The 25744-nt window shown below is 35.5% G+C and overlaps 1 protein-coding gene across 3 annotated transcripts in view; it reads left to right on the top strand.

Moving 5' to 3' along the window:
• Positions 1-24948, top strand: part of LOC138707849 (uncharacterized) — a 66983-nt gene extending 42035 nt beyond the window's left edge. For 2 of the 3 annotated variants that reach the window (XM_069837827.1, XM_069837828.1), the window contains exons 2-9: positions 4519-4710; positions 7154-7342; positions 9694-9837; positions 14553-14663; positions 15382-15591; positions 18902-19087; positions 19326-19475; positions 22651-24948. In XM_069837827.1, coding sequence (XP_069693928.1) covers positions 4519-4710; positions 7154-7342; positions 9694-9837; positions 14553-14663; positions 15382-15591; positions 18902-19087; positions 19326-19475; positions 22651-22830 — 1362 coding nt within the window. In that variant the 3' untranslated portion in view covers positions 22831-24948. Of the gene's footprint in view, positions 1-2477; positions 2502-4518; positions 4711-7153; positions 7343-9693; positions 9838-14552; positions 14664-15381; positions 15592-18901; positions 19088-19325; positions 19476-22650 lie in introns of those variants that run through there. The other variant, XM_069837829.1, reaches the window with a different exon arrangement.
• Positions 24949-25744: the final 796 nt, after the last annotated feature.

A 25744-nucleotide genomic window follows, 5' to 3' on the forward strand; every position in this document is an offset into this window, starting at 1 on the left:
TCATAAAGCTTTGAGTGTTTAAAGCTGCCATGAATAATCACAAACAAAAGTGATACTACTGGTAGGCCTGTTCGTTAAAATGTACATATTTATCATACATGCACTTCCGTATTCATGATGCTTAGAATGTACTGTAAATTCAAAAACTAAAATAACTCGATATGAACACCATCACTGATAACCGCGGGCTGATTGGAGCGGCAGGGCAGTTATTCCATGTACCAGCCAACCTAGTTCCTGATGTAAACAAGAGTTTGAAACCATCTATGATTAAAGCACAGGATTGTCAGAAAGAAATACGAACGTGCTTGAGTTCAAAAACTACATAAATTTATGCAACACTTATTTATGAGTATTGTGTAATATGTGAGAAGTAAGCTGTGCTGGACTAGCAAGCTTCACTATTTTAATGTAGAATGGAGATAATCACTTAATTACTTTAGCTTTAATATGCATAGGCCTACCTCCTACTTCATTCAGATTCCTGCAGATGTTCAATACCCGATAAGGAACCAAGAGGAGTAGAATATTCTATTTCTACTCCTCTTGTAAGGAACGTACCCCTTAGCCCACTTTCTAGACAAGGCGGCCCTGTGGTAAAACATTGGAACTGCATTTTGAGGTTATAGGCTTTAGTTCTGAGGCCGGCCAATCAGATCTCGGTTTTTAGCGGTTTGCTCGATGATGAATAACCCTAGGAATCTTAAATTATTTTAAAAGGTAAATGTCGAATTTATTTCCACTACAAATCTGCATTAATCCCTACAGATTGCAGGTACGATGCTGGATAGAAAGATTGCCTGCATTGAAATTATGAAGACCTAACGCGCAGTTCACATAAGCTGCGGCAAATTGCATGCTAGAAGACTGTATACTGTTTTCGCTGTAAGAAAAATCCTAATGTAAACACAAGCACGTGGCTGTCATACCCGTGATTGGCTCACAGTCGAAACACTCACATGACGCAGGAAAATATAGTCTGTATTTGGAAACTATCATCTTGTATTATTTGAAAATAAAAAATTGAATTCTAGTTATTAAATACAATGAAACGTATAACTTCACTCATATGTAAAACGATATGTAAAAGAAAAGCTACTTTTATATTTTGTTATGTACTATGAACGCGGATGAATACAAACAGTAATACCGAGGTAGTCTGTTCTTGTAACAAGTTGGCGTCCCTTGAGCTTGTCGTTCACGTTAGCACGTGGTACTGAAGTATGGCTTCTGGATCCTCGTTGTGTGTGGTTATTAATCGTAAGAGTGGAAACCCTCTCAAAAGCGGAGAAAAACAAATAGTCTTAAATGTATATAATAAGTTCTGTGAGTTTTAATTAGAGTAATTATAAAGTAAATATTTCCTAAGCAAACGAATGCATAGTAGTGAGGCCTACTTGACGAGTAACGGGAAATGTTTAACATGAAACAGAATGTACAACAGTAGGCGGGAACACGTCGCCAAACAGTGGCCAATGAAGTCTCACTTCAGTCACGTGCTATTGTTTATATTAAGATTTTTCTTACAGCGAAAATATTATAGTTTAACACTTGCTTGCACAGTTTTGAAAATGTGTGTTGTAAAAGACGCTTTCGATACTAGGAATGCGGATTGCTCAATTCAACTTGATACAGATAAAGACTGGATGATTCAGAAGTCTGACTCCATAGACAAACTGCATTATTATTGCAGATAACGAAAAATGAAAAAAAAGAGGAAAGATGTTGGAAATATGTTTTCAATATAATTTGCTTGAATTTGAGACAAATGGATATTAGTATTATTTTTTTACTAATGGCTAGCACTTGCGTCATTCACTCAAGTGTCCCCATCATATTGGGCGACGCGCTGAAGCTTGTAGTTCTTTCAGTCTCCACGAAGGTGGCGTCCTTTGTGCACCATAGAAAATGAACTGCGTGACACAATATTATGATTAATGGAGCAATGTTATACTGCAGTAGGGTAAACAGAAGTATCCCGCGAAAACATACCACCAAACACTCTTTGTCCACCACAAATTCTACTTGATTTTCGAACTTGAAAACCAAACACTTTAGCCATTCGGTTAATGGTGCGCCCAATGAATAAAAATTGGAGAAGCGTCTAGTTACCAGTTTAAATAACTGGAAGAAAAAAAAATTAATCCTACCTTCTACAATTCCAAGGTGAAATAGCTGTAAGTTTTTCTTATGTAGTAGATCCTTAATAAGACTGCCGGTACTTTTCATTTTAGAGGTTTTTGTGCCCTATATGTCAAGTATGACTGTTTTTAGCGTTTTTTCATTTATTTCAACGAGAATATTAAGAACTTAACTGTTGTGTATGTAGTAAGACTGTTCCTTTCTATCCTTCCAAGTGTAATGGATTAACTTCTCGCCATGAAGAGGAAAGTGGTGTCTGTAACTGATGGACGTATGGTGATGGCAGTAACAATGGAGGTGGCAGTTTGAATGATAGTGGTGATGGTTGTGTATACCCTGTTTAAACCAACATGGTAAAGGTATGGTGGTGTTGTGAATGACGGGGTTATTGTATGTACTTTTTTCATTCAGTATTAAATTAAATTGCTATGGAAACATGGGTGGTATACTTTGGTGGTGTATTTTAACTACAGTGCTTGTATTCAGACCTGATACTGGTTCAGTGCAAATGAGGACAGGGCAAGTCAGTAGAAGGGAGAGTAGCATATGATTGTTCCCTTTCCCTGATTTACTGTGCAGTGGGACGTACATCACACTAAGATCTGATGGTGCTGAATACTGTTCCACAACTGACACAATACCTCCCAAAGTGAACATATTCTGACAATGAACTCGTCGAACTACTGTGCATGAAGTTGAGCAGGATCAGGTCTAAATACAAGCACTGTGCTGCCTGTAACCAACTCTGTGTGTGTGCGTGCGCGTGCGCGTGTGCGTGTGCGTGTGCGCGTGCGCGTGCGCGTGTGTGTGTGCGCGCGCGCGCGCGTGCGCGTGTTTTTTTTTTTTTTTTTACAATTGTATGTACCTATTTTTACTTCAGTTTTAAATTAAATTTCTATTGATACATGGTGGTATATTTCAACTACTTTATGTCCTTGTTCATGTAAACTTAAGTGCTGTGAACTCCGACAATATTTCAGTATTGGGCAGAAATTTTGGTTTTTCAGATGATATGTTTTACAATAGTATGGATTGTCTGTTTACCAGTATGGAGATGGTTAAGGTCAGTTACTTAGGCCTCTGTAGCGGTTTATTTCGGTTTTTATTGCATCCGATCTTGCATGAATTGAAAAACAGCGATTTTGAAGTAATTTCTGCAACAATTGTGTTCAAATTGTCCATCAATCATTGATCACTTTTAGTTTAATTTTATCAAACTTTTTGATATATACGGTTGTTTCCGATGTCTGATAACGAATCTGAATGACATCATGTCACATGACAGCTGAACTGCAGCGCGAGGGACAGACCAGTAGTGAGTGAAATTCCCAAGAAAATAGTCATTTTGGAAGGAGTGCATAACAACCCTTTCAGATGCCAAGTACAGTTAAGTGGAAATAAAAGAATCCTGCGTTAAACGAGGTTTCGTTATTTCCAAGAAAGGCATCTTCTGTGTACTTAATAAGATAGGTAAGACTCGAATGAAATTAATTTGTATCATCTCATGGGGTGCGGTGACTTGTGACGGGGGTGGATATGCTTGCTTTTTCCATTCTGGAATTAATCCCATCCGAGCTTTGCCGGTCTTATTAGGTACACACAAGATGCCTTTCTTGGAAATTACGAAACCACGTTTTTTTTTTTTTTTAAAGGCTCCTATGCTTTTCACGTAACTTTACTTGGCATCTGAAAGGGTTGTTATGTACCCCTCCCAAAAAGGCTCTATTTTCTTGGGCATTGCTACTGTGATACACTGTGCACTCACTACTGGTCTGTCACCTCTCACAGCAATTCAGCTGACTGTGATATTCCTGATGCACATGAGATCAGATCGCAAACAACCCTGTATAGAGGTTATACTTATATTTGCATGTATATAAAGTGCTTGTTGAAATGTCAAGCTTGTGTCTGAATGCTTTGTCGCACTGATGCCAGAATAGCTTTTCATTGATTCTGGTTCACTTCTGGCTTTTCATCTTGGAATATAAGCTTCATATTGTAAAGATCAATTTATGTATTAATGGCATTCATTAGTTAAAGGTAAAATGTCGCAAAGATTAAATTGTTCCACATTTTATTTTGAATTCTAAAATAACTCTGTTCTCTCTTCTGTCTGGTGCATAAAAAAAAGTTTTTTTTTTTTACCGCTTTCAAACTAGCCTACATATAAAAATATTTTCATTAAATTTTTATGTTACTGGAATTAGTGTACCAGTAGCAATAATTTTTTCTATTGGCAAATTTTTATTTCATTCTTGAATATTTGTATTTTCTTAATTTCATTGTAATATTGAAGTGTTTCATAACCTACTTAAGATTTTCAACAAGTTACAATTTTATTATTGTCAATTTAACTGATTATATTCATGTTTCTAGGCCTATGAACCATCAACTAATGAGTACAGGATTCAGGACAACACAGATTTTGAGAAATTGCGTCTGTCTGTATTTTATGAACCATTGTGCCCTTCCAGCCTGAAATTTTTCAAAGAACAGTTGAAACCCACATATGAGGCACTTGCAGAGTACATTGACCTGGAGCTTGTGCCTTTTGGTAAAGCCAATCAGGTGAGTGTAGTATTGTAAGTGAAATGCAATAAAAATATAATCGTCTATCTGTCATGGAATTAGGTCATTTGTTGACCTGTTCAGGTCTCACTGTCCAAAAGTCTTTTCCTAGGTCTTCCTTGACTTCTCCTTCCTCTTAGGACATAGTTCTTCAAAAATTTTGGGTAGTCTGTTTCTTGCCATTCTGTTTACGTGTTGAATCCATTTTGTTTAGAATTTCAATTTTTTGTAATACTGGAACTATTTTTAATTCTTCTGCAATCTCTGCATTAGTCCTATAGTCCATCCAAATGTAACTGGAAGTTTTTTTTGCATGCATTTCACTTGTGCTGCTCTTATTCTTGATGCATCTGCTGCTCTGGTGGTCCAATTTTCACTGCCGTACAAGAGGGTGAGGAGAGCTAGTGTGTTGTACAATTTCAACCTGGTTTTCTGTGGTTTAAATAAAACATTCTGGTGTCGTAACAGTTGTCTGTCTTCCGGAAACCAAACGTCATCCATTGGCACTCCCATAGTTTCTTTTATTCGTTTATTATTATTATTATTATTATTATTATTATTATTATTCCCCCCCCCCCCAGATGATTTTAGAACATTCATTTCTGTACTTTAAATCCTTTTTGTTTCCCTAGTTGGAATTTACCGAACTTCAGTACCATGTGTTAGGATACTTTGTACTGTGGTTTAATATATTTGTAGGATACTTTGTACTGCGTTTTAATATAGCCTATTTGTAATTTTCTATTTTTTTTATAATATTTTTTGCTCCACCAAATAAAATTTAGAGCATTTATTGCTTGTTTTGTTTCTGAAATTCTGTTTTTAATTCCCACTGTATTATCTCCTGAATGGCCTTCGTGCCTAAATAAGTGCAATCAATATATAGTTTTAATTCTTCTCCATTATCAAACTTTAAATTTTCATTTTCTTCTCTTACACATAAATATTTAGTTTTCCCTATAATTATGGGAAGTCCACATTTTTCATATTCTTTTAGTTTTCTTGCCATGTATTCCATATATAGTGATCTTGAGCTAATAATACTTTGTTTGCAAAATTCATTGCAAATATGTGTTTTTTGAACTGGTATACCCATTTGTTGGCAATTTCTTCTCCAGTCCCTTAATGGTCAGTCCCCAGTCAGTAGACATATTTTACTAAGATTTTGTAAATAACAAATAATAAATACAATTTATTAACATATCCATACTTTCAGCTGAATTACATTGCAAGAAATAAAAAGAAATTGCACTTCAACTTTGATAGTAATCAATTCTGTGCAGAACAAATAAGAAAATAAAATAAACTTTAAAACACATAAAGGTAGGCTAGTAATCACAGCCCTAGATTTCTACAGGCTGGTATCACACATTCAGTTTCTAGACTCGTGTCACAGCAACAAAAGTTCTCGGATTTGGCAGTCTTCTGTTAGGAAATCTTATCTTATTGATTCATAGTAATTGCCTTGGTTCCCCATAAATTAAACCATATCTAGGTACTCATGATTAGTACATTTTGGCATTGTCCTTAATTTACTTCACTTTTAGAATTCTTTGAAAAACTGGCATATGACTCGCTAATGCTGAGGTGCAACGTAAGAATGCAGATACTCAGACATGCTGAGTAACCCTTAAGTGCAGCGATGCCAGATTTTCCATCACACTCTAAATGCATTTATAATCTATTCATTTTGTATGTTATTACACAAATGAAGCATTTTTCGAGGAAATGAAGAAATATATTTTTTTTCTGCTTGCGTAACAAAATTTCTTTAGAAAATGTTCTATAGTTGAAAGTTACAAATGTACCACACAGGACCATGCTGGATTGGTCTCGTCAGGATAATAATTGTAAACGGTTTTTCAGCTACTATTATTTCTCAGTCAGTGGCTGTATGCCGTGAGTATTATTTGGCAATGATATTGATAGAAATTCCTTATAGGAACTGCAGGCCTGTTAGGTATATGCGAAGTAGCAAATGTGACGCTCTTAAATGCTAATATTCAAGTGAATTTGAATATTTGTATTCTTGTTTAAGAAAATTGTTATATACGAAGACCTACTTCATGTAAAATGCAATTACATAGCTTAATCTACTTAAAAACCATAAAATTTACACATGAGGTTAGTAAAGAAATGCTTCATATTAAATGTAGAAAACAAAATTCATCTTATTCAGCTTCAGAGTAAGATAGGACCTACTATAGTATGTTTGTATGTATGTTAGTTAAAGGAAGTAAGATTTGCACAGGAATAATTGATTAAAAATACTAAAAACCTGATCTGTTTCTAAGCGCACGAGACTTCTGTTGAATTGTCTAATCATAAAGCAGATTTTTGTTACATCTTGTGCAGTACTGTGTCCTTAATTTTTCATTTCAACACCATTTCGTTACACACATTGTGAATAATGTGATACTAAACTCTTTCTCCACTTTCACAGAGCTATGTCAACGAAACATTCCATTTTGAATGCACACATGGAGAAGTTGAATGTTACGCCGAAATTGTGCACGCCTGTGCTTTTGAGGAATTCAGTCACATTGAGGATTACGTTCCGTTTATTTTCTGCCTGATGTCTGAGGTCAACACTACCACAAATCTTACGAATGAATTGTATCCTGTGGAAAATGTAAGTAAAATATTTTTTACCAATCTCTAAAGCATAGAGTTATGTCTTTTTGTAGTAGGTATGGTATGGCGTAGTATGGTTTGAATTTAATGTGAAGGGTGGGACAGGCATACTGACTTGCTAGATCAAGGAACGATTTTGTAGTAATGTATTTACAATTGTAAGAAATTTAAGAGATGTTTCATTGTCATTTGTTTCGTAGGATTGTACAGTAAATATTCTTGTGAAGGTTAAGGTTAATTTCTTTCTGGGTTGGATGATTGAACAAGAAATTACTTCATTTAACTCTTTGGATATTAATTCTCTAGATATGATGATGTAGGCATAGTTGGACTGTAAGTCTGGCCATTTAAAGAATTTTATTTCTAATGTGAAAGCATCTCTGAGAAGGTGCAGTTTATTACTTTCCGATATTAGAATGTCGGCGGATATGACGAAAGAAGGTTCTTTTACTTATAATATGTCTTACATGTACGATGTGGAATCTTCAGTTTTGGGAGGAAACCTTGTTAGTCCTTGGCTTGGTCTGATGCTATGAACTTCTGATTTTATATTAAGCACTGCTTGACTTAGTCATGACATAAATGGTTACAGAACTGCATCACAGAAATGAAATATCGAAGCAACCTAAATATCAGGATTCATGCTGATGTATAGGGTATTTCAAAAGTCAGTTCAAACAAAGTGCTATAAATATTATAATATTTGAGATAGGGAGAAAACAAAAACTTCAGTGTTGGGCAAACAACGGGGTTTACAAAACATTGGGAAGATGTCCGCCGTTCTCTTGTTCAACGTACAGCATTTTGCAGGTAATGTCTTTGGAATATTGGCAATTTTTTGGGAGATCTTTCAGTTGCAGTAGGGTTGTTGGATGTGTCAGGAAAACTCTTTCTTTAAGGTAACCCCACAACCAAAAGTCGGCCGGATTAAAATCTGGAGATCGTGGAGGCCACATTGTTGGAAAGTGCCTACTGATGACACGATCGCCAAACATCTGCGTAATTAATTGTTTTGCAGGGATAAAGATGTGGGGTGGAGAGCCATCTTGCATGAAGATTACGTTTTCCATATCGTGATTCCTCAGTCTAGGGATGACAAAGTTCTGTAACATGCTGTAGTAGTGCTCCCCGTTTACTGTAATTTACTATAACAGTCTGTCTTATTCCATTATTGTTCACCAGTGGAGTAACGGTTAGCGCGTCTGGCCGGGAAACCAAGTGGTCTGGGTTCGATTCCCGGTTGGGGCAAGTTACCTGGTTGAGGTTTTCGTCGGGGTTTTCCCTCAACCCAATATGAGAAAATGTTGGGTAACTTTCGGTGCTGGACCCCGGATTCATTTCACCAGCATTATCACCATCTCATTCAGATGCTAAATAACCTGAGATGTTGATAGAGCATCGTAAAATAACCTACTAAAAATTAATGGTGGAGGTAGCACGCGTAATTGAGGTTCGTTTTCTGACCAGTCATCAGTAGTCACTTTCCAACAATGTGGCCTCCGTGATCTCCAGATTTCAATCCGGCCGATTTTTGGTTGTGAGGTTACCTTAAAGCAGGAGTTTTCCTGACATATCCAACAACTCTACTGCAACTTAAAAATGCCATCTCGCAAGAAATTGCCAATATTCCAAGACATCTGCCAAATGTTGTGCATGGTGTCGCAGACAGAATGCTGTACATTGAATAAGAGAGAGGCAGACATCTTCCAATGTTTTGTAAACTCTGTTGTTTGCCCAACACTGTGATCTCCCCCTCCCCATCTCAAATATTAAAATATTTATAGCAGTTTAATGTTTGAACTGACTTTTGAAATACTGTATACTTAAAATGTCTAACGCAAAAAAATATTAAATTGATATATACTACTATTTCTGTCTGTATGAATTTTAAATTGCAGAAGATGTTTAGGGAAACCAGCAGGTTTAAATGCCACCTTGCTGCTTCAACTGTGGTGTTCATTTAGCTGTGGTATGCTTAAAGGGTGATTCGTGTATTTTATAATTGAAAGCTCTTGGGTAGATAACGATCAATTGTACACAATTTTGCATGGAGAATGAAATGTTTACTAATATTCGATGCGAAATCTCGTAAGTGTTAAAAAGTGTTGCCCATACATTAGACTCAATCTAGAAAGCTGATCTTCAAATATATCGTCAGTTTCATATTAGTATTACCAAATAACTATTGTAGTCTCTGTTTTTTACCGTGAGTTACGTGATTTCTTAAGAATAGTTTAGGTAATATCTTGCTTTGGGCCAGAACTTCATTGATGTATGTATTTGTTTATTGTACATTAAAATCCATGTAGTGTTGCATGCATTGAAAAATAATTTCGTTCTTCCTTTCAGTGTGGAAATTCACTGGATCTCGAACTGAAATCATTGAACAAATGTATTGGAACCAAAGGACCACAGTTGTTGTCAACTTTGGGAAATAGAACAGAGAGTTTGACTCCTTCACTGAGGGATGTACCATCTATTGTTGTGAACAAGGTAAGTTTTATTTCCTGACCTACTTAATTGCAAAATTTCAGACTGCACATTCTGGAAATACTATAATCCAAATAGCAGAAAAATGAAAGTATGTTGGTACCTGTTATGGAGTAAATTCTAAGATTAATTTGTATCCAACATGGTTCTGTATTTTGATTGTAACTTCAAATTAAGTTGTTAAACATTGGTTCTATATTACGGTATTAATGGCCTACTGCAGTCACTATTGGTTCGAAATGGTTATTCTCTCCCCCCCCCCTCTTTTCCCATCAAGAGTACAAATAGTTCTGTGTGATGGAATGCAATGGAAATAATTGTAACCTTACTTATAATTGAATGTGGATGTAGTTTATACTTGCGTACATTTTAAATTTTGTTGTACTGTGTATTAAATTTATATTAGTTGTCAATAGAAGAAAGAGACTATAAGATTTAATTAGTACCGGTATGCTACTATACTGTTTTTTTTTTTTATTGGGTTGTTTTACGATGCTGTATAAACATCTAGGTTATTTAGCGTCTGAATGAAATGAAGGTGATAATGGCAGTGAAATGAGTCCGGGGTCCAACACCGAAAGTTACCCAGCATTTGCTCGTATTGGGTTGAGGGAAAACCCAGGAAAAAACCTCAACCAGGTAACTTGTCCCGACTGGGATTCGAACCCGGGCCACCTGGTTTTGCGGCCAGACGCGCTGACCATTACTCCACAGATGTGGACACTATACTGTTAACTTCTTAATTTGACAGTACTGGTATTATAATAATAATATTGGTGTATTTTATTCCTATGTAAAAGGTGGTGATTATTTGCATCACACATTTAGCAGTTTCAGAGATATGAAGTTCATTTTCACAAATAATTTATTCACTTGCAAATTCATATTTGAGTGGGTTGATTATACTCTCTAGAATACCAAATACACATAATTAGTCACGAAATGTTACGTTCTCTTGAGACCTGGAATATTACTAAGTACAGTCTTGACCAAAAAAAATGACTGGCTGTTAAGTCCCCTTCAGAAGACTCCTGGCCAGTTTTTCCAAGTAATGTTTAATTTGGCTTAACAAATGTTAAATTAACAGCTGGTTTATTTTAAACGTTTTGTTAAGATGTTTTTCATTTTTCCAACATAATTTTGTTTAAAATAACCAACACTTAACTTTAACTGTTGTTAATGCTATTCTAACTACTCAACAGCAGTTGGTAATGATTTTGCATATATAAGACAACTTCTTATTGGCTGATATTATTATTTAAATTCTGTACTGCAGAGTAAGTCATGAAACATGTGTAAAATCGTGACCTGTTACAGTAGCCATGATTCATACAGTACAGAGAGTTGATAAATGAAAGTTACATTGACTACTATTGAATAATAATAATTATTATAAGTATGGTTATATTTTATAATGCTAAATATGAATTTCTGTTTAGAAAAATCTCGGCATTATGACCACCAGGTGAGAATAATTACACGAATGTGTGTAGTCAACTGTACACAAAACCCCGAGGAGAATTTCGTATCATATAAAATTCTCTAATTCAGGTCCATGTATAAATTATATGTAATTTCGTCCTAAAGAAGCAATTGCTGCTGAAACATTTTATTATTTACTCACTGCATATTTTGAAGTACTATTGACATCGGCTATAGTTGAAGAGCCAGTAACATAGAATCTAGAGTTAATAGTAGCTGGTGAATTGGAACAAGTGGCCTATTTCTGTTTGTAGGATATTCAAATCTGACTTCAATTTCTTGCCACGTTGAGATCGCACATTTTCTCAATATTAAATGAATAATAGCTCAGCATCGAAATAAGCATCAGTATGATAATCAGTTGACTTATAAATATTATCTTCCCTATATTAATATTCCAAAATATCTTTCAAATTATATATTACCAGTCTTATGGCCGATCTCGCAAAGCTTCATTAAGGTTTTAATGATTCATTAATTTATTTACTGGTTCATTAAATCATTTTTATATCTCACCAAGCATCTTTAGCGTAACGAACCAGTAAAACTATCATTAAATTTAGTGATAGAAATTTCCGTCTTTAAATTTTTAATCATTCATTAGTTGCAATATAAAATGGCGGAACGTTTCAACGCAGAATTGTTATTTGTGGAACTGCTGGAAAATTAAGAGTCAAATGGAGATAATGTTGACCATTTAAAAACCGATCATTTTGAAAATTTGAATGACACAAAAATTCACAAAAAAATACCGCGTCACGAAGATCGTGGTACCGGTACTAAAAATTTTAGAAGAAACTGATCATAGGTTAGAATATCATAAAAAAGGCTGAGACAAAGCTGAAACTAGTCAACTAGGTAACATACAACTTAGTTTTATTTTAAGACATGAAAGTGATTATTATAACTACATACCGGTACCTAAGAAATATTAGTAAATTAACACATAATGTGAATTCAAACATAACAAGACTTAATTGGTATATTAACTTTCATTTATTACAATTATATTATAGCTAGCGATAAGATATGTTTACACTGGCTTTAAAACAGAAGCGAAGGAGCTGGATTCTTGGAATTTATAATCGTTTTCTTTCCGATGGAAATTTAATTTTCCAGCAGGATAATCACCCCGCGCACACCGCCATAAACGTTCAAAGACGGTTCACGGAAAAGTATGAAAAAGAGTAAGATTGACGAATATCGAGACATCCCACCTCAAAATCCAGATCAGTTCTGGGATCAAGTTCTGGCTACCTGGAAAGATTTCGCTAAGGACCAGAACTATTTCCGCGATCTGGTGGACTCAATGCCCCGAAAATGCCAGGCAGTAATATACGCCAATGGCATGTGGATGAAGTATTAGATCCAGATGTGTATTTATTTTATTTTTCTTTAATTTGTTTGTTTATCTTTGTTTCATTTCGGGAAGAAAATTGATCTCCCAAGAGTTTTTTAAATTCTCCTGTGGAGCCAGAGTTGCGAAATAATTCGTTCCAGTACACAAAATTAAAAAAAAGAAGAAAGGCAACATGTATAAAAATTAGTTACGTTAAAAAAAAAAAAAAGAGTTATCGCCAAGAATCGAACACGGGCCCCTGGGGTGGCAACCCAACTCGCTACTGACTACTCTATCGAAGAGTCATGACGTTACCAGCGCGACGAGGCACATATAGCAGCTTGGCTTGAAGCTTAGGGGGAGAGCGCACATATGAACGTACTCGTGTAAATATTTTAATGTTCAGTATTAGTTAATGTTTCATTTGGACTGATTTACTGAAGCTTGGTGATACCGGCCCTTACTCTAAACATTCCTCAAAGAGAAACATAACATGTTATTTCACAACTTTTTTTCTGAACAGCTGTGGTGTTATCTGCCATGTTTAACTGTTTGTTAATTGAGTTAACGGCCTGAAATCCTACATTTAAAGTTAACAATCGGTTAAGAATCTGTTAAGCGAAACTGGTGTTGAACAAATGGAAAAACTGTATTTAACAAACTGTTGAAGGTTTAACAGTCGTTAAGTGTTCTAACAATACTTGGACAAACCAGCCATTAGACTTCGGTTGATTCTGTGAGAGCTCAGGTTTACACGCGAAGGAATTTTTTTTTTTTATGCAAGACTTCCCTCTATTTTTCCTTTCTCTTGTTTTTCTTTTTTTTTTTTTGTCTATTTATAGGTTATTGTTTGTTTCTTTTTCTCTCTGTTTATAGGTTGTTACTAATAATCTATAATGAAGATATATTCAAGGAGTACATTAGGTGAAAAATAAACATTCTTATCCTAGTCGTGTGAACCAGGCACTGCCCGAAGTGAACTTTGTCGAGCGGTTTTTTTTTTTAATAGTGTGGCAGGTTGATAAGTTAGGGAATTTAAGATTACTTATTCACTTTGAGGTTGAATCCCCTTAAATGGAGATGCCTTTTGGCATAAGGGTAAATACGTAGAGATCAAGATTTTGGTCCTACAGAATATATGTTACGGTAACAATTGATAGTAGAGGAGAAAAATTCGCTCGGGTGCCGGGGATTCTTCGCCCAACAGTGTATATTACTGTGGAATCCCGGCCACCAAGTCACTCAATTGAGTGCGTTCCTTGTATAATGGCAGTTGATTTAATAAATGTCAACATACATGTCGAACTAGGAGTCCGGCCGCAAAGGGAAAAACACTGGAGGCGAGGGATTCGATCCAGTGCTGTTGATTGAACTTCGGCGTAGTGCTTGGTACATAGAACCAAGGACACGGGTTCGATTCCCAGTGCCAGAGCGAATTTTTCTCCTCTAATATCAATAAAGGTAAATAGTCTGGCGAATATGATGGAGATGAGAATTGATACCTAATGCTCGAACTGTGTGTGTATTGTTCTTAGATGGCTTGATACATAGGAGATTAAAATAATACTTGCAGTATTATTGAGACTGCATTATCATTTCTTGACAATTATGCATTTATTATTTAGAGTGCTCTATCATTTCTTGACTTGACTTATATCCTGTTGTTCCTACGTGGAACATAGGGCAACAGTAAAGTTCCTCCAGCATACTCTGTCGCCAGCCATCCATTTCACCTCTTTCCAGCTTTTCCCACATCTCTCTACTTCCTCCTCTATTGATCGTTTCCATGGCTTTCTAGGCCGTCCTCTCTTCCTTACTATCATTTCTTGACAATTATGCATTTACTGTATATAATTCATACCAAGTACTGTAGTCCGTGTTCTTTGTTTTCTTTCAGATATACGACGTGAATGATCAGATAAACGCACTGCAACACTTGAAGAACCTTGTCTGTGAACGTATGAAGTACAACAATAAAAGTGCTGCAAATTGCACTGAGGAGGACAATGTAATGTGTACCCGCGTGCAAAGTAGCCTTGCAGTAGTCCACCTGTGGAGTCAATTAATTTAAAGCACTAACACTAACAAACTTTTTGCAGGGAATGTTTAAGTGCGAAGAGGCACAAAACTTCCCGAACTTTTATGTATTTCTTACTTCTTTGCTTTTATCAAGTGCTGTATATGTTTAGGTTTATTTCTATACACACTTGCATGTGCAAAGTGTGTAGGCCTAATATAATACTAAATTAGTTTATCTTGGAGGTGTATAAATAGTTATTTAACTGCATTAACTAATAGTACCATGCACTGTTTGTAGGTGTGCATTGTTTGTTCAGGGTGCATCTGCTGTATAATTACTGTTATTTGTGTATGTGTATAAAATAAAGCTATTCATATGTTAACAGTTACGTTCCTCAGATCGAATAATAGTTTAATATTCTTTTCACTACGAAGATTTCCTTCATGTGTAAGGCATACTATGATCTGTTGAAGAGTACAATCATGTGATTATTTTGAATGCTGGCGTGTTTCACATTATTGCCTACTGTTCTTGCCAAAGAAAACTTTTAAATCTCAGATTACTATTGTTCGTGGTATTTTCTTATTTGTTAGTCGCAGCATTAGGTGCTGTTAACTAAAATACCATCTGCTGTCTAGTACATTCTGGGATTTGAAATTAACTTCTGTTCTGGGAGGTGAAAGCTAATGTTGAGTTCTATTTTCAGGCTCATAATGGCCATGAACATCATGATCACGACACCTCCGGCACAGACCATAATCAGATGCAGAGTTCTTCTGACATCAAGCTGTCCATTTATTACGAGTCGCTTTGTCCTGACAGCATCGCCTTCTTCAAGGATCAACTATTGCCTGTGAACAAAGAGCTTGGGAACTACTTGAATATTGATTTGATTCCCTTTGGAAAATCTTCACAGGTGAGTGTTTTAATATAAATTTGTGATAATTTATATTGAATATACTTCATATTAATAGGAAAATTACTGCAAAACCAAGGCCTTAAATGTAGTACTGGGTGAATAGTATAAAGCAGAACAGGTTTCGCAGTAAATACACATTACGGTTTGTCGCGTAAGTTATTTGTAACAAAGAAACATAAAATAAACACTTAAAAATAAAAATACTCACATTATCAAGCCAGTAAATATGCACTATGGTTTGTCGCGTAAGTTATTTCTCAACAAACAAACACTTAAAAATAAAAGTTCTTACATTAACTTTGTAGCCGTTCGAACAAAGCCATAGGAAATTTCCATTTGCTGAGAAAGACGTCGAAGTGATTTCCTAGGAGACCTTTCCAGAGCATGTCCAATGTTATCTAGAGTTCCTTCTGTGCGTACTGTACGTGGTTTATTATGTTTCTTATCAAGAAGGCTTTCTGTTTCACGTAATTTATTTAGTAATATATGAATCGTAGTTCGACCTGGAACTTGAATATCCGGAAATCTCTCTTCAAATAATCTCCTTACGTCACTCTCAGAATCTGTACGGACCTATGAATCATAAGTAAACACTTTTTGGAGAACAGAATACTGGTACCTGAATTCAGCCATTTCACTTAATATGCACTGTATTGCGTCACCTAACAAATACTTGCCACGTTTGCAAGAGTTACATTGTCATTGAAGCCTCGCGTGGCCTTGAGTCCCCCACCTCTGTGCGCATAGCCTGCCGGCCAACCAGCTAAGAGCCGTGAAACTTGTCCTGCTCTATACTATTCATCCAATAGCTTGTCTTTTTAAGTACATCTCAGAGGCTTAGTCATGAGCAAAATAAATGAAGAGAATAATTATTGGAACAATTAAGAGTGGGATGGGCTTGAATAAGACAGGTCAGGCCACCTGCATGTCTTGGCTGGTAGGTGGGTTTGCTTGTTGATCCCAAGTTGCGTTCAGATGGAAGTTCGATATCTACGTGAGTTGATTACTTTGTTTCCGCCCCCTCCTCCTCCCCCTCCCCCTCCCCCTCCCCCTCCTCCTCCTCCTCCTCCTCGAGGTTTTTCCAACTATATGGTAAATATCAGATAGTCACCTGGTAAATCCTTTGTCTTATCTCGCCAAATACAATATGGCTATCGCCAATTCATCGATGTTAAATAAATCTAGTACAGTGAAACCTGTCTAAAGCGGCCATCTGAAGTGACCTTGTAAAATGGCCGTTTTATCAGGTGGCCGCTTGATTAAGGTTGCGATTTTTTATGAAACAGCATGAAAATACTGAATTTCATTGACTTTTTAGTACTGTAAGCGTACAACAATCGTGCATATTAATGTCAGCCTCTTCCATTCCTGCAACTAGCCTTTTCAAAACTCGCTTGCGATACCTCAGTTTAAATGACTGGATAATACCCTGATCAAGGGGCTGGAGGTGTGATGTTTTTGGGGGAAGAAATACCAATTTCACGGATCACATTGCGATTTTGTTGTTTAATCTTGGAATTTAAATCGCATAGCTAATTCTCAAAGAGTGATTATGTCATCCAAGCTTTATTGTTGGCAGTCCACTTCACCCCCAGTAAGCCCAAGTCAACATTTTTCAAACATCTCTGTTTCAGTGATTACCCTATCATTAAGAGGGGTTCTTTTTCTCCTACAGCATTACAACAAAAGAGCAGGGTTATTCTGTCTTTTGCAACTTTCCCCCTTTATACACTTTTTTTTCTTAAAACTTAGTTTCGTTAGGGAGGGCCCTGAAAAAAAAACCTGTTTCGTCAACATTGTAAATGTCTCTGAGTTCATATTCCGCAAGAATTGAAGGCAGTCTATTTTCTTCATTCTTCAGTAACATTGGTTGCAATGGCACCTGCTTCACCAGACACGGAACGAAATGCAATGTTATGCCGTTTTCTAAAGCACTCTAACCACCCATTACTAGCAACAGAATTGCTTACATTGAGTTCTTTGGCAATTTCAAGAGCTTTCTCTTGAATCCTAGGCCCACTTACTGGCAATTTCTTCGCCCTCGCACATTTGAACCATTCATAAACGAAATCATTCACATTATAAAACACAGATTCATTTTTTGGCATATTTTTCTCCCATTCTTTTAATATTTCTTCTTTATTCTTAATTACACCATTTATTTGTGTCCTTCCACAATTGAATATTTCTGCAATTTTTCTCGCAGATGTTTCCTTCTCACTTTCTTCAATCATTTTTTGTCTCACCTCTAAACTTCACACCACTCTAGATTTATTGTTAGACATGATTTTTCCCTAAAACTAACCTCATAGTTCCTCTGAATCAACTGAATGAAAAGAAGAAAAATTCGTAAAAGCTGGTCCAAATAGAGAAAGATAGAAATAGAAAAAAATTTTAAAAAAAATTCGAATGATTAACTACTGACCTAAAACATACTGTGACATTTTCGATAAAATAAAGTCCGTGTTTCAATCCTTTAAAAACGAGTAAGAATTTATAGCTGTGCAGAGTTGGAGTGGGAAGTAGTGACATAATAGTCATAAAACAGTAACCAACTAACCCCAAGGTATGGAGGGTGTACTGTTGTACACTTAGCTATTGTCCTCGCGATATTGCTTCCTGTCCTCTAACCGTCGAAAAAATAGGTCAGACAGTATCGGTGAAAAGATTTTTTGTTGGACAGTGACTGTTATAGTCAGGTTCCAATCCAAATAGACCCCGGCCGCTGGTTGGCGCGTTAGGTGGCCACTAAATAAAGAGAGAATTTGTATTGATCTTATGGAAAATCCAATTGGTTCCAGAGAAAATTGGCCTTTTGGCCAGGTGGTCGTTTAAATGAAGTGAACGCAAAGGCAGGTTTCACTGTATTTGATAAAAGTGTTGATAAATAAACTGTACTATACAGAGTATAAAATTGTATAGCCTACATCTCTGTCTACTTAACTTGATGTGTATTTTTTTTTTTTCTATTTTGTTTTGTTTTTAATTTCTAAAATACCATGTTTTTAGGATGCATAATAGTCTAATGTTTATTGTTCGAGTAAAGACAACGTCATTGTCGATGACTTTTCGTCTAATACAGGCTAACATCACCACAACAGAGAACAGAGTACCCTGATTTGTAAACAAGAATATCACCACAGTTGCAATGTATGTGGTGGACCAAATCAAATAATGACGGTCTGTTATCATTTCCAAAAACTGTAGACTCACAGATAATATATATATTTTTTTTCTAGGGAAACAACAAAAGTTACAGAAAAATTATATTAAATTTGCTGAGAGATAAACTGACTTTACTTTACAGTGGTACAGTGACAACCAGTTCCAGTTCACTTGTCATCATGGTCCGAAGGAATGCTATGGCAACATAGTTCATGCATGTGCCGTAAAACACTTCAGTGTTCCTGACGATAGGATAGCGTATGTGGGTTGCCTCATGACCACTGTAGACACAAAGTTAACCAGCAATGACTCATTTCCTCTGGAACCTGTAAGTTAAAATTTTTAAAATAAAATCACTAACATTTGTATAAGCCTACTGTTTTCTCAAGACTCAGTGTGAAAACAATTGCAGTCCATAATTATAAAATTATTTGAAAATTGTTTAGTAGTATCTAGCCACTTCAGTATGGCCATTCTCTTGTATTATTAACTTGTGTTTAAACTTTGTAAACAACTACTTAATTTGCAGAAAACTACTGTTTGTTAATGTATCATATTCTCTCTAGTGTGGAAAGACAGGGAAATTCCCATTAGATGTGGAGAAGATCAAGAGGTGTGTTAATGCAGAAGGCCTGAGTTTACTGTCAGAAATGGGCAACAAAACTGCCAAACTGTCACCACCGCTGAGTAGTGTCCCAGCAGTAGCTGTGAATATGGTGAGTTATCTTGATTATTAAGGGGTAGGAGAGTTGTTTCATTTTGACATCGAAGTGTTGTGGCATAGGGCCCGCTTGAGTCAAGTAACCTGAAAGAGACATTTTACTTTCACAAGACTGCAATCCAATATTTGAAAATAAATAGGGGCGGATGTTGATGGCCTAAAAGTAGCTGAATATGATCAGTAGAATGTCCTTATATTAACATAAAAATGCCATAGATTATTTAAAAAAACTGACCTTAAAATTTAATAAATTAAAGGCAGGAGACAGGTAATAAACATAAACGAGGGGATAGTTTTTAAAATAAATCAGAATTACTTTGTTTTTTTGTTTTGCTTCTATTAAAAACAATTCTCAATTAATACAAATTCACAAACAAAATAAGAATATCAGATCATAGACAACATTATGATATATGAATTGTATGTGGTGACTAGAGAGAGGGTGGGGGAAAAATAGAGTAGATTGGAGAAATGTTGGAAGTGAAGGACCTACCCTTGGACAGAAAACTATAAATGGAAAAATGAAATGGAAAAAATGTTACTTTTTTATTTCAAGAATTTAAAATGGCTCGTCAAAAAATTTACGTCAACAGAAACATTAATGTATCACATGTGTGGCAATGATGTGTTGTACATGCATTTATGCAAAAGTTGATCAGTTTATATTCAAAAGGAAATAATTATTGGAACCTTCAATACTACATTATTTTAGCCCATTGCAATTACATTCTGCAGTTAAGAAGAACGTCCTAAGCAGTTTTTTTTTTTCCCCTCTTCATATCAGTACTGATCAGAAGTTAAAATTTTTAAACCAGTTTCTTTTTCCACTATTCTCCCTCACTCATTCGCCCTCTTGTTTCTCGTCTTCATAAAGGATAATATAATTAAACAACTTCCATTGCTAGGTTTTCACGTGCTTGAAAGTCAAGAACTGACTGATAGTAATGGGTACAGTGAACTCTTCTAAGTAAAATCTATCCTTGCCACATTCTTTATCAGCTTATCGAATCACTATGACAATCGACTGAAGGTCAGTTTTCTTAGCAAAGTAAAATATTAAGTGATGGAAAGCAGCAACAGTGATTTGTATGTAAAATTGCTGGGGGGAGGGGAAACTACATTTTTAAAAATACTATAAAAATCAATGAGAATTGGAGAAAATTATTTTTAATGACCCCAAAAATAATTAAAAAATAATAATTGCAGAACAAAAATGGCAGGTAATGGGGAAAAAAAGAAACTTACTTACAAATGGCTTTTAAAAAACCAGGAGGTTCATTGCCGCCCTCACAAAAGCCTGTCATTGGTCCCTATCCTGTGCAAGATTAATCCAGTCTCTATCATCATATTCTACCTCCCTTAAATCCACTTTAATATTATCCTCTCATCTACGTCTCGGCCTCCCCAAAGGTCTTCTTCCCTCTAGCCTCCCAGCTAACACACTATAAGCATTTCTGGATTCGCCCATAAGTGCTACATGTCCTGCCCATCTCAAGCATCTGGATTTAATGTTTCTAATTATGTCAGGTGAAGAATACAATGCGTGCAGTTCTGTATTGTGTAACTTTCTCTATTCTCCTTAACTTCATCCTGCTTAGCCCCAAATATTTTCCTAAGAACCTTATTCTCAAACACCCTTAATCTCTGTCCCTCTCTCAAAATGTGTGTCCAAGTTTCACAACCATACAGAACAACCGGTAATATAACTGTTTTACACATCTTGGATAACAGTTTTATAAATTCTTTCAGATTTTTTTTGACAGCAGATTAGATGACAAAAGCTTCTCAACTGAATAACACACATTTCTCATATTTATTCTGCGTTATATTTCCATTTCGTACAATATTCTGATCACGAGACATAATCATATACTTAGTCTTTTCGGGGTTTACTTCCAAGTGTATCGCTTTACTTGCTCCAAGTAAAATTTTTGTTTTTTCCCCTAATCGTTTGTGGATTTTCTCCTAACATATTAAACGTCATTTGCATAGACAAAAAGCTGATGTAACCTGTTCAATTCCAAACCCCCCCTCTGTTACCCTGAACTTTCCTAATGGCATATTCTAGAGCAAAGTTAAAAAGTAAAGGTGATAATGCATCTCCTTGCTTTAGCCTGCAGTGAATTGGAAAAGCATCAGACAGATGCTGGCCTATATGGATTCTGCTGTAAGTTTCATTGAGACACATTTTAATCGAACTAGTTTCTTGAGAATACCTAATTCAATGAGAATGTTATATAAAACTTCTCTCTTCACTAAGTCATATGCCTTTTTGAAATCTATGAATAACTGAAGTACTGTACCTTTATACTCCCATTTTTTCTCCAATATCTGTCGAATACGAAAAAATCTGATCAATAGTCGATCTATTACGTCTAAAACCAATCTATTACGCCTAAAACCACACTGATGATCCCCAATAATTTCATCTACATACGGAGACTCTTTCCATTGTTCTGGTACAATTTCCTTTTCCCAAAAAAAAAAAAAAAAAAAAAAAAAAAAAAAAAAATGCAACATAAAAATTGCATATCCTTGCTGCTCCTCCAAAATAGACTGTTTTTGCAGAAAAAAAAAAAAAAAAAAAAAAAAAGCATTTTCACTTTTAATTCCCCTGACTTTCAAAGCTACTTTCGGTACTGTATAATTTCAATCATTATAATCTGTAATATCATAAAGTGAATTAACAGTACCGGTACTGTGTTAAAGAGCATTGTTGAAAAGTTTAAAGAAATAGATGACATTTTCTACAAAGAAATAGATGACATTTTCTCAACATCTGCCCCCAAAATAAATGTCATTTTTACTAGTTTGTAGTCGTGATTCAATGATAATATTTATTTTCATATCCCAGTAAATTATGTTGGCATTGCTGTTGCCCTATGTTCATTGTGCATCATTTTGCTAACTCTTTGGTCTTATTGACCATTTTCATCCTGACGCTCATTTCTTTCTCTATCTTTTGCCTCGTCTAAGTCTCTTATCCTCGGCCTCTTTCTTACTTGTCCCATTTTTTGTCCCTCCTGTCTCTTGTTGCTATTTATTATTCATTTGATCTATTCATCTTTCTCTTTCATTAAATAGATGTAGGCTTATTCTGTGCAATGAAAGCTCTCTCAACATTTTAGGTATTATTTAAGTTCCAACATGTATATCTGGTTCTTTCACAGACGTACAAACTTGAAGATCAGTCAAAGTTGACGAAGGAATTGAAGTCTGTGGTTTGCGCGCAGCTGAAGACAAATTATCCAAAGCTTGAAGCTTGCAATACAAGCAGCATGGCTACTGCAACATCGGGAATCATTTTAATAACCTTTGCATCAGTCCTCCTTGCTAACATTATCTCGTAGTTCTGATGTCGATTACAAGCAGAATAGTTCTATGACTAAATATTACATTAAGTTCGAGATAAACATTTACCCAAATTAGTAATTTTATGTACTTAAGGATATTGGTCAAATTCAGCTGGGATAGCTCTAACTCTATTAATTTTTGATGAGTTGTAACAGTTTTGAGGGCTGAACCACTGAACTAACTGATTCCACAATGTCTGCTGTATTTACAAAGAATCACACCCTTGTTTGTCTGCTGAGTGTTGAAGTGGGAGAGCAGAGGAAAAAAAATTTCTATGAAAAGTGGCAACTGCGAGCAAAGCCAAAGGGCTGTAGGTGAGCAAGGTGTTCAATGTACAATGTTATTGCTGTCTTTGTGCTGTCCTGGCTGAACGTGACCAATTATATAATTCCAATGTAGACTTTTTTAATTTGCGACAAAGATTGTTAAATTTACTAGTGATTACTATTGTTAAATTCATTCTACTTTCAATTGGTGCTGATATTACTTCAATGCAGAGTACTTTCAAGTTGAAAAGTACAAGAAGTACAAAGTGATTCGTACTGGTATGTAATTATGTAGTTTTTCCATTTGTGGTAACAAATTGTCTTGTACAGACCCTGAAACAAAATTTGGGCCACTTGAATTTTCCAGTATGTTATAACTGGAACATTGAAAATTCAGGTGGCTCAAATTTTGTTTCTGGGTCTGTACAGTGAGCTTTAATTTGTCACGTCTTACTAAACAATTGAAAATTTTAAAAAACATTACCTATAGACTTTTTATATGATATTTCTAGTGTTAGATTAAAGTAGAATGATTATATACTCCTAGTAGTTCTAAGCAATTCTTCAATTTTGATCTGCTTGCATATCTTATCGTTCAGTGATGTTACAGTAGAGAGTTTTGTTTCTTCGAGCCTTTTGAAGCTCATTCTCACATTTCATGATCAATGACTTTCTCATCCAGATGCAGTGTGTTAATTTTAATTTCTCTGAAGACTTCAGGAATACGAATTTTCAGTTTCTTTCTGATCATAGTTTCATTTTTGTATATAAAGTAATACTAGAACACTATTATAACCTCAAATTTTCTGTTTTATTTGTGAATTTCTAAATTAGAGAGAAATTTGTGACCAGAATTCATTTTCTGTTAATAGTGTTCTAACATTCCTTCAGATATAACATTTGGTATAATGCTGAGGTATTTTGATTGTTCCTATGAGCATACTTAAAAGTCCAAACCACACGAGAAGTATTGTGAAGTGCAGCTATATTTTGTGTTCAAATGATAAAATTTCAAATTTTTTTGTCTGTATTTAAGCTGTAAGTTTCACTTGGACCTAGTAACGTAGTAATAAAATTGTTCTTGGTAGTCAGAAATTCTATGGATTTAAAAACCTCTTTTGTACACAGTGTTTATAGAAGCATCCGGATTTGAAGGTTCTTACCTCACATTATGTTCCAATGATGTTCTAGTATGTTCTGTGTTAATCTGTATAGGCCTACTAATGTTCCCTGTAGCTTTGTGTTGAAAGAATTATTAACCATAAGGATAGCACACCTATTATGGTGAATCCATTTATATTTACAGCTGGAGATATTCAATTTTCAGAAATTTAAGCTCCATACTTTTCACGAATAAATATTTTTTGTGAGTCTGCAGTATGGTTTATACAGGTCTTGTATATGGCATGGTCTTGCTGCAATGTTCGGAAATAATTTTGACTATCACTAAGTACGTCACTGAATTCAATGCATTTTGTCATGCGTGACAAAATGCGTGAGAAGTACAAATTTGCTAAAATTTGCAATATGTTGAAGTTACTGTAGATAGGTATTGTTAATTAATGTTAATATTAACACTGCAGAATTTCACCAATATCTATAAAATAACATCAGATCTGATATGAATCTACTGAAGTGTTTTGGCCTTAGTCTTTGAGTTACAGAAGTGTATGTGTCGACACATTTTTGTTAATTTTCTTACATTAAATTAGGTTTGTGCAATTCAGATTTATACAAACTTTGTTCCTGTTACACTAATTTTTACACTGCTGTACGGAAATTGTATTAAGATTTATGTGAATAATTGTAACCTGGCAAGAACAATAAATCATGACTGTATACACACGATTTAAAGTTTTCAATGATTGAGCTAAAGTAGAAGTAACGTTTCTTTCGACATCTGACAGCTCGCTAGCCACTAGAGCTCTGCATGGGATTGGGTCAAGCCTGCAGGCCTGAGCCTGACCAGGCTTGAGTGGCTTGAGTTAAAAATCATTTATGCTTGCTGGGCTCAGGCCTTATAGAAACGCGAAATATTTTTTCGGAAATTATGCACTGATTAAATAAAACAAGATTTTCCATGTTGAATCTTTCGTACACTACTTTTAACACTTTAATATAAATAATTGATTAAATGGCGATCTTATTCGTGTTAATTGTGTAAGCATGTGTGGCTTACAGCTGTTTCGGTGCTTCTTCATACCATCCTCATAGCCTACTAGACACAGATCACATATGCCGAACACATAACTATACCTGGTAAGGTTTATCTTGTCTCAGTAGCAATAAAACCAAGTCCCTTCAAATGAGGGTGGAGATTATAGGAGGGTTGTAAATTTTCAGGATTCCTTTCAAAACCTTGTTATTGTACAGGCTACCGGAACTCAATTTCTTGAAAGACAAGCTCAGTGATGGATTTACACAGTACGAAGAGAGATATTTTGTAATTTTATTTTGCGCTACAGAATGTATCAACTACTCCCTTCCGCCACTGGATGGATGGACAGCACCGCTCCACTCTCCCATCACCATAACAATACAGACTAAGTAAGACATATCTCCTTTCTCTCCGTTTTCACAGTGAGACAAGATACATCACACAGACTTTAATGCTAACCACACATACAATAACATATATACAGAC

This window comes from Periplaneta americana, chromosome 10 (assembly GCF_040183065.1).
Source record: "Periplaneta americana isolate PAMFEO1 chromosome 10, P.americana_PAMFEO1_priV1, whole genome shotgun sequence".
Taxonomy (NCBI): Eukaryota; Metazoa; Arthropoda; class Insecta; order Blattodea; family Blattidae; genus Periplaneta; species Periplaneta americana.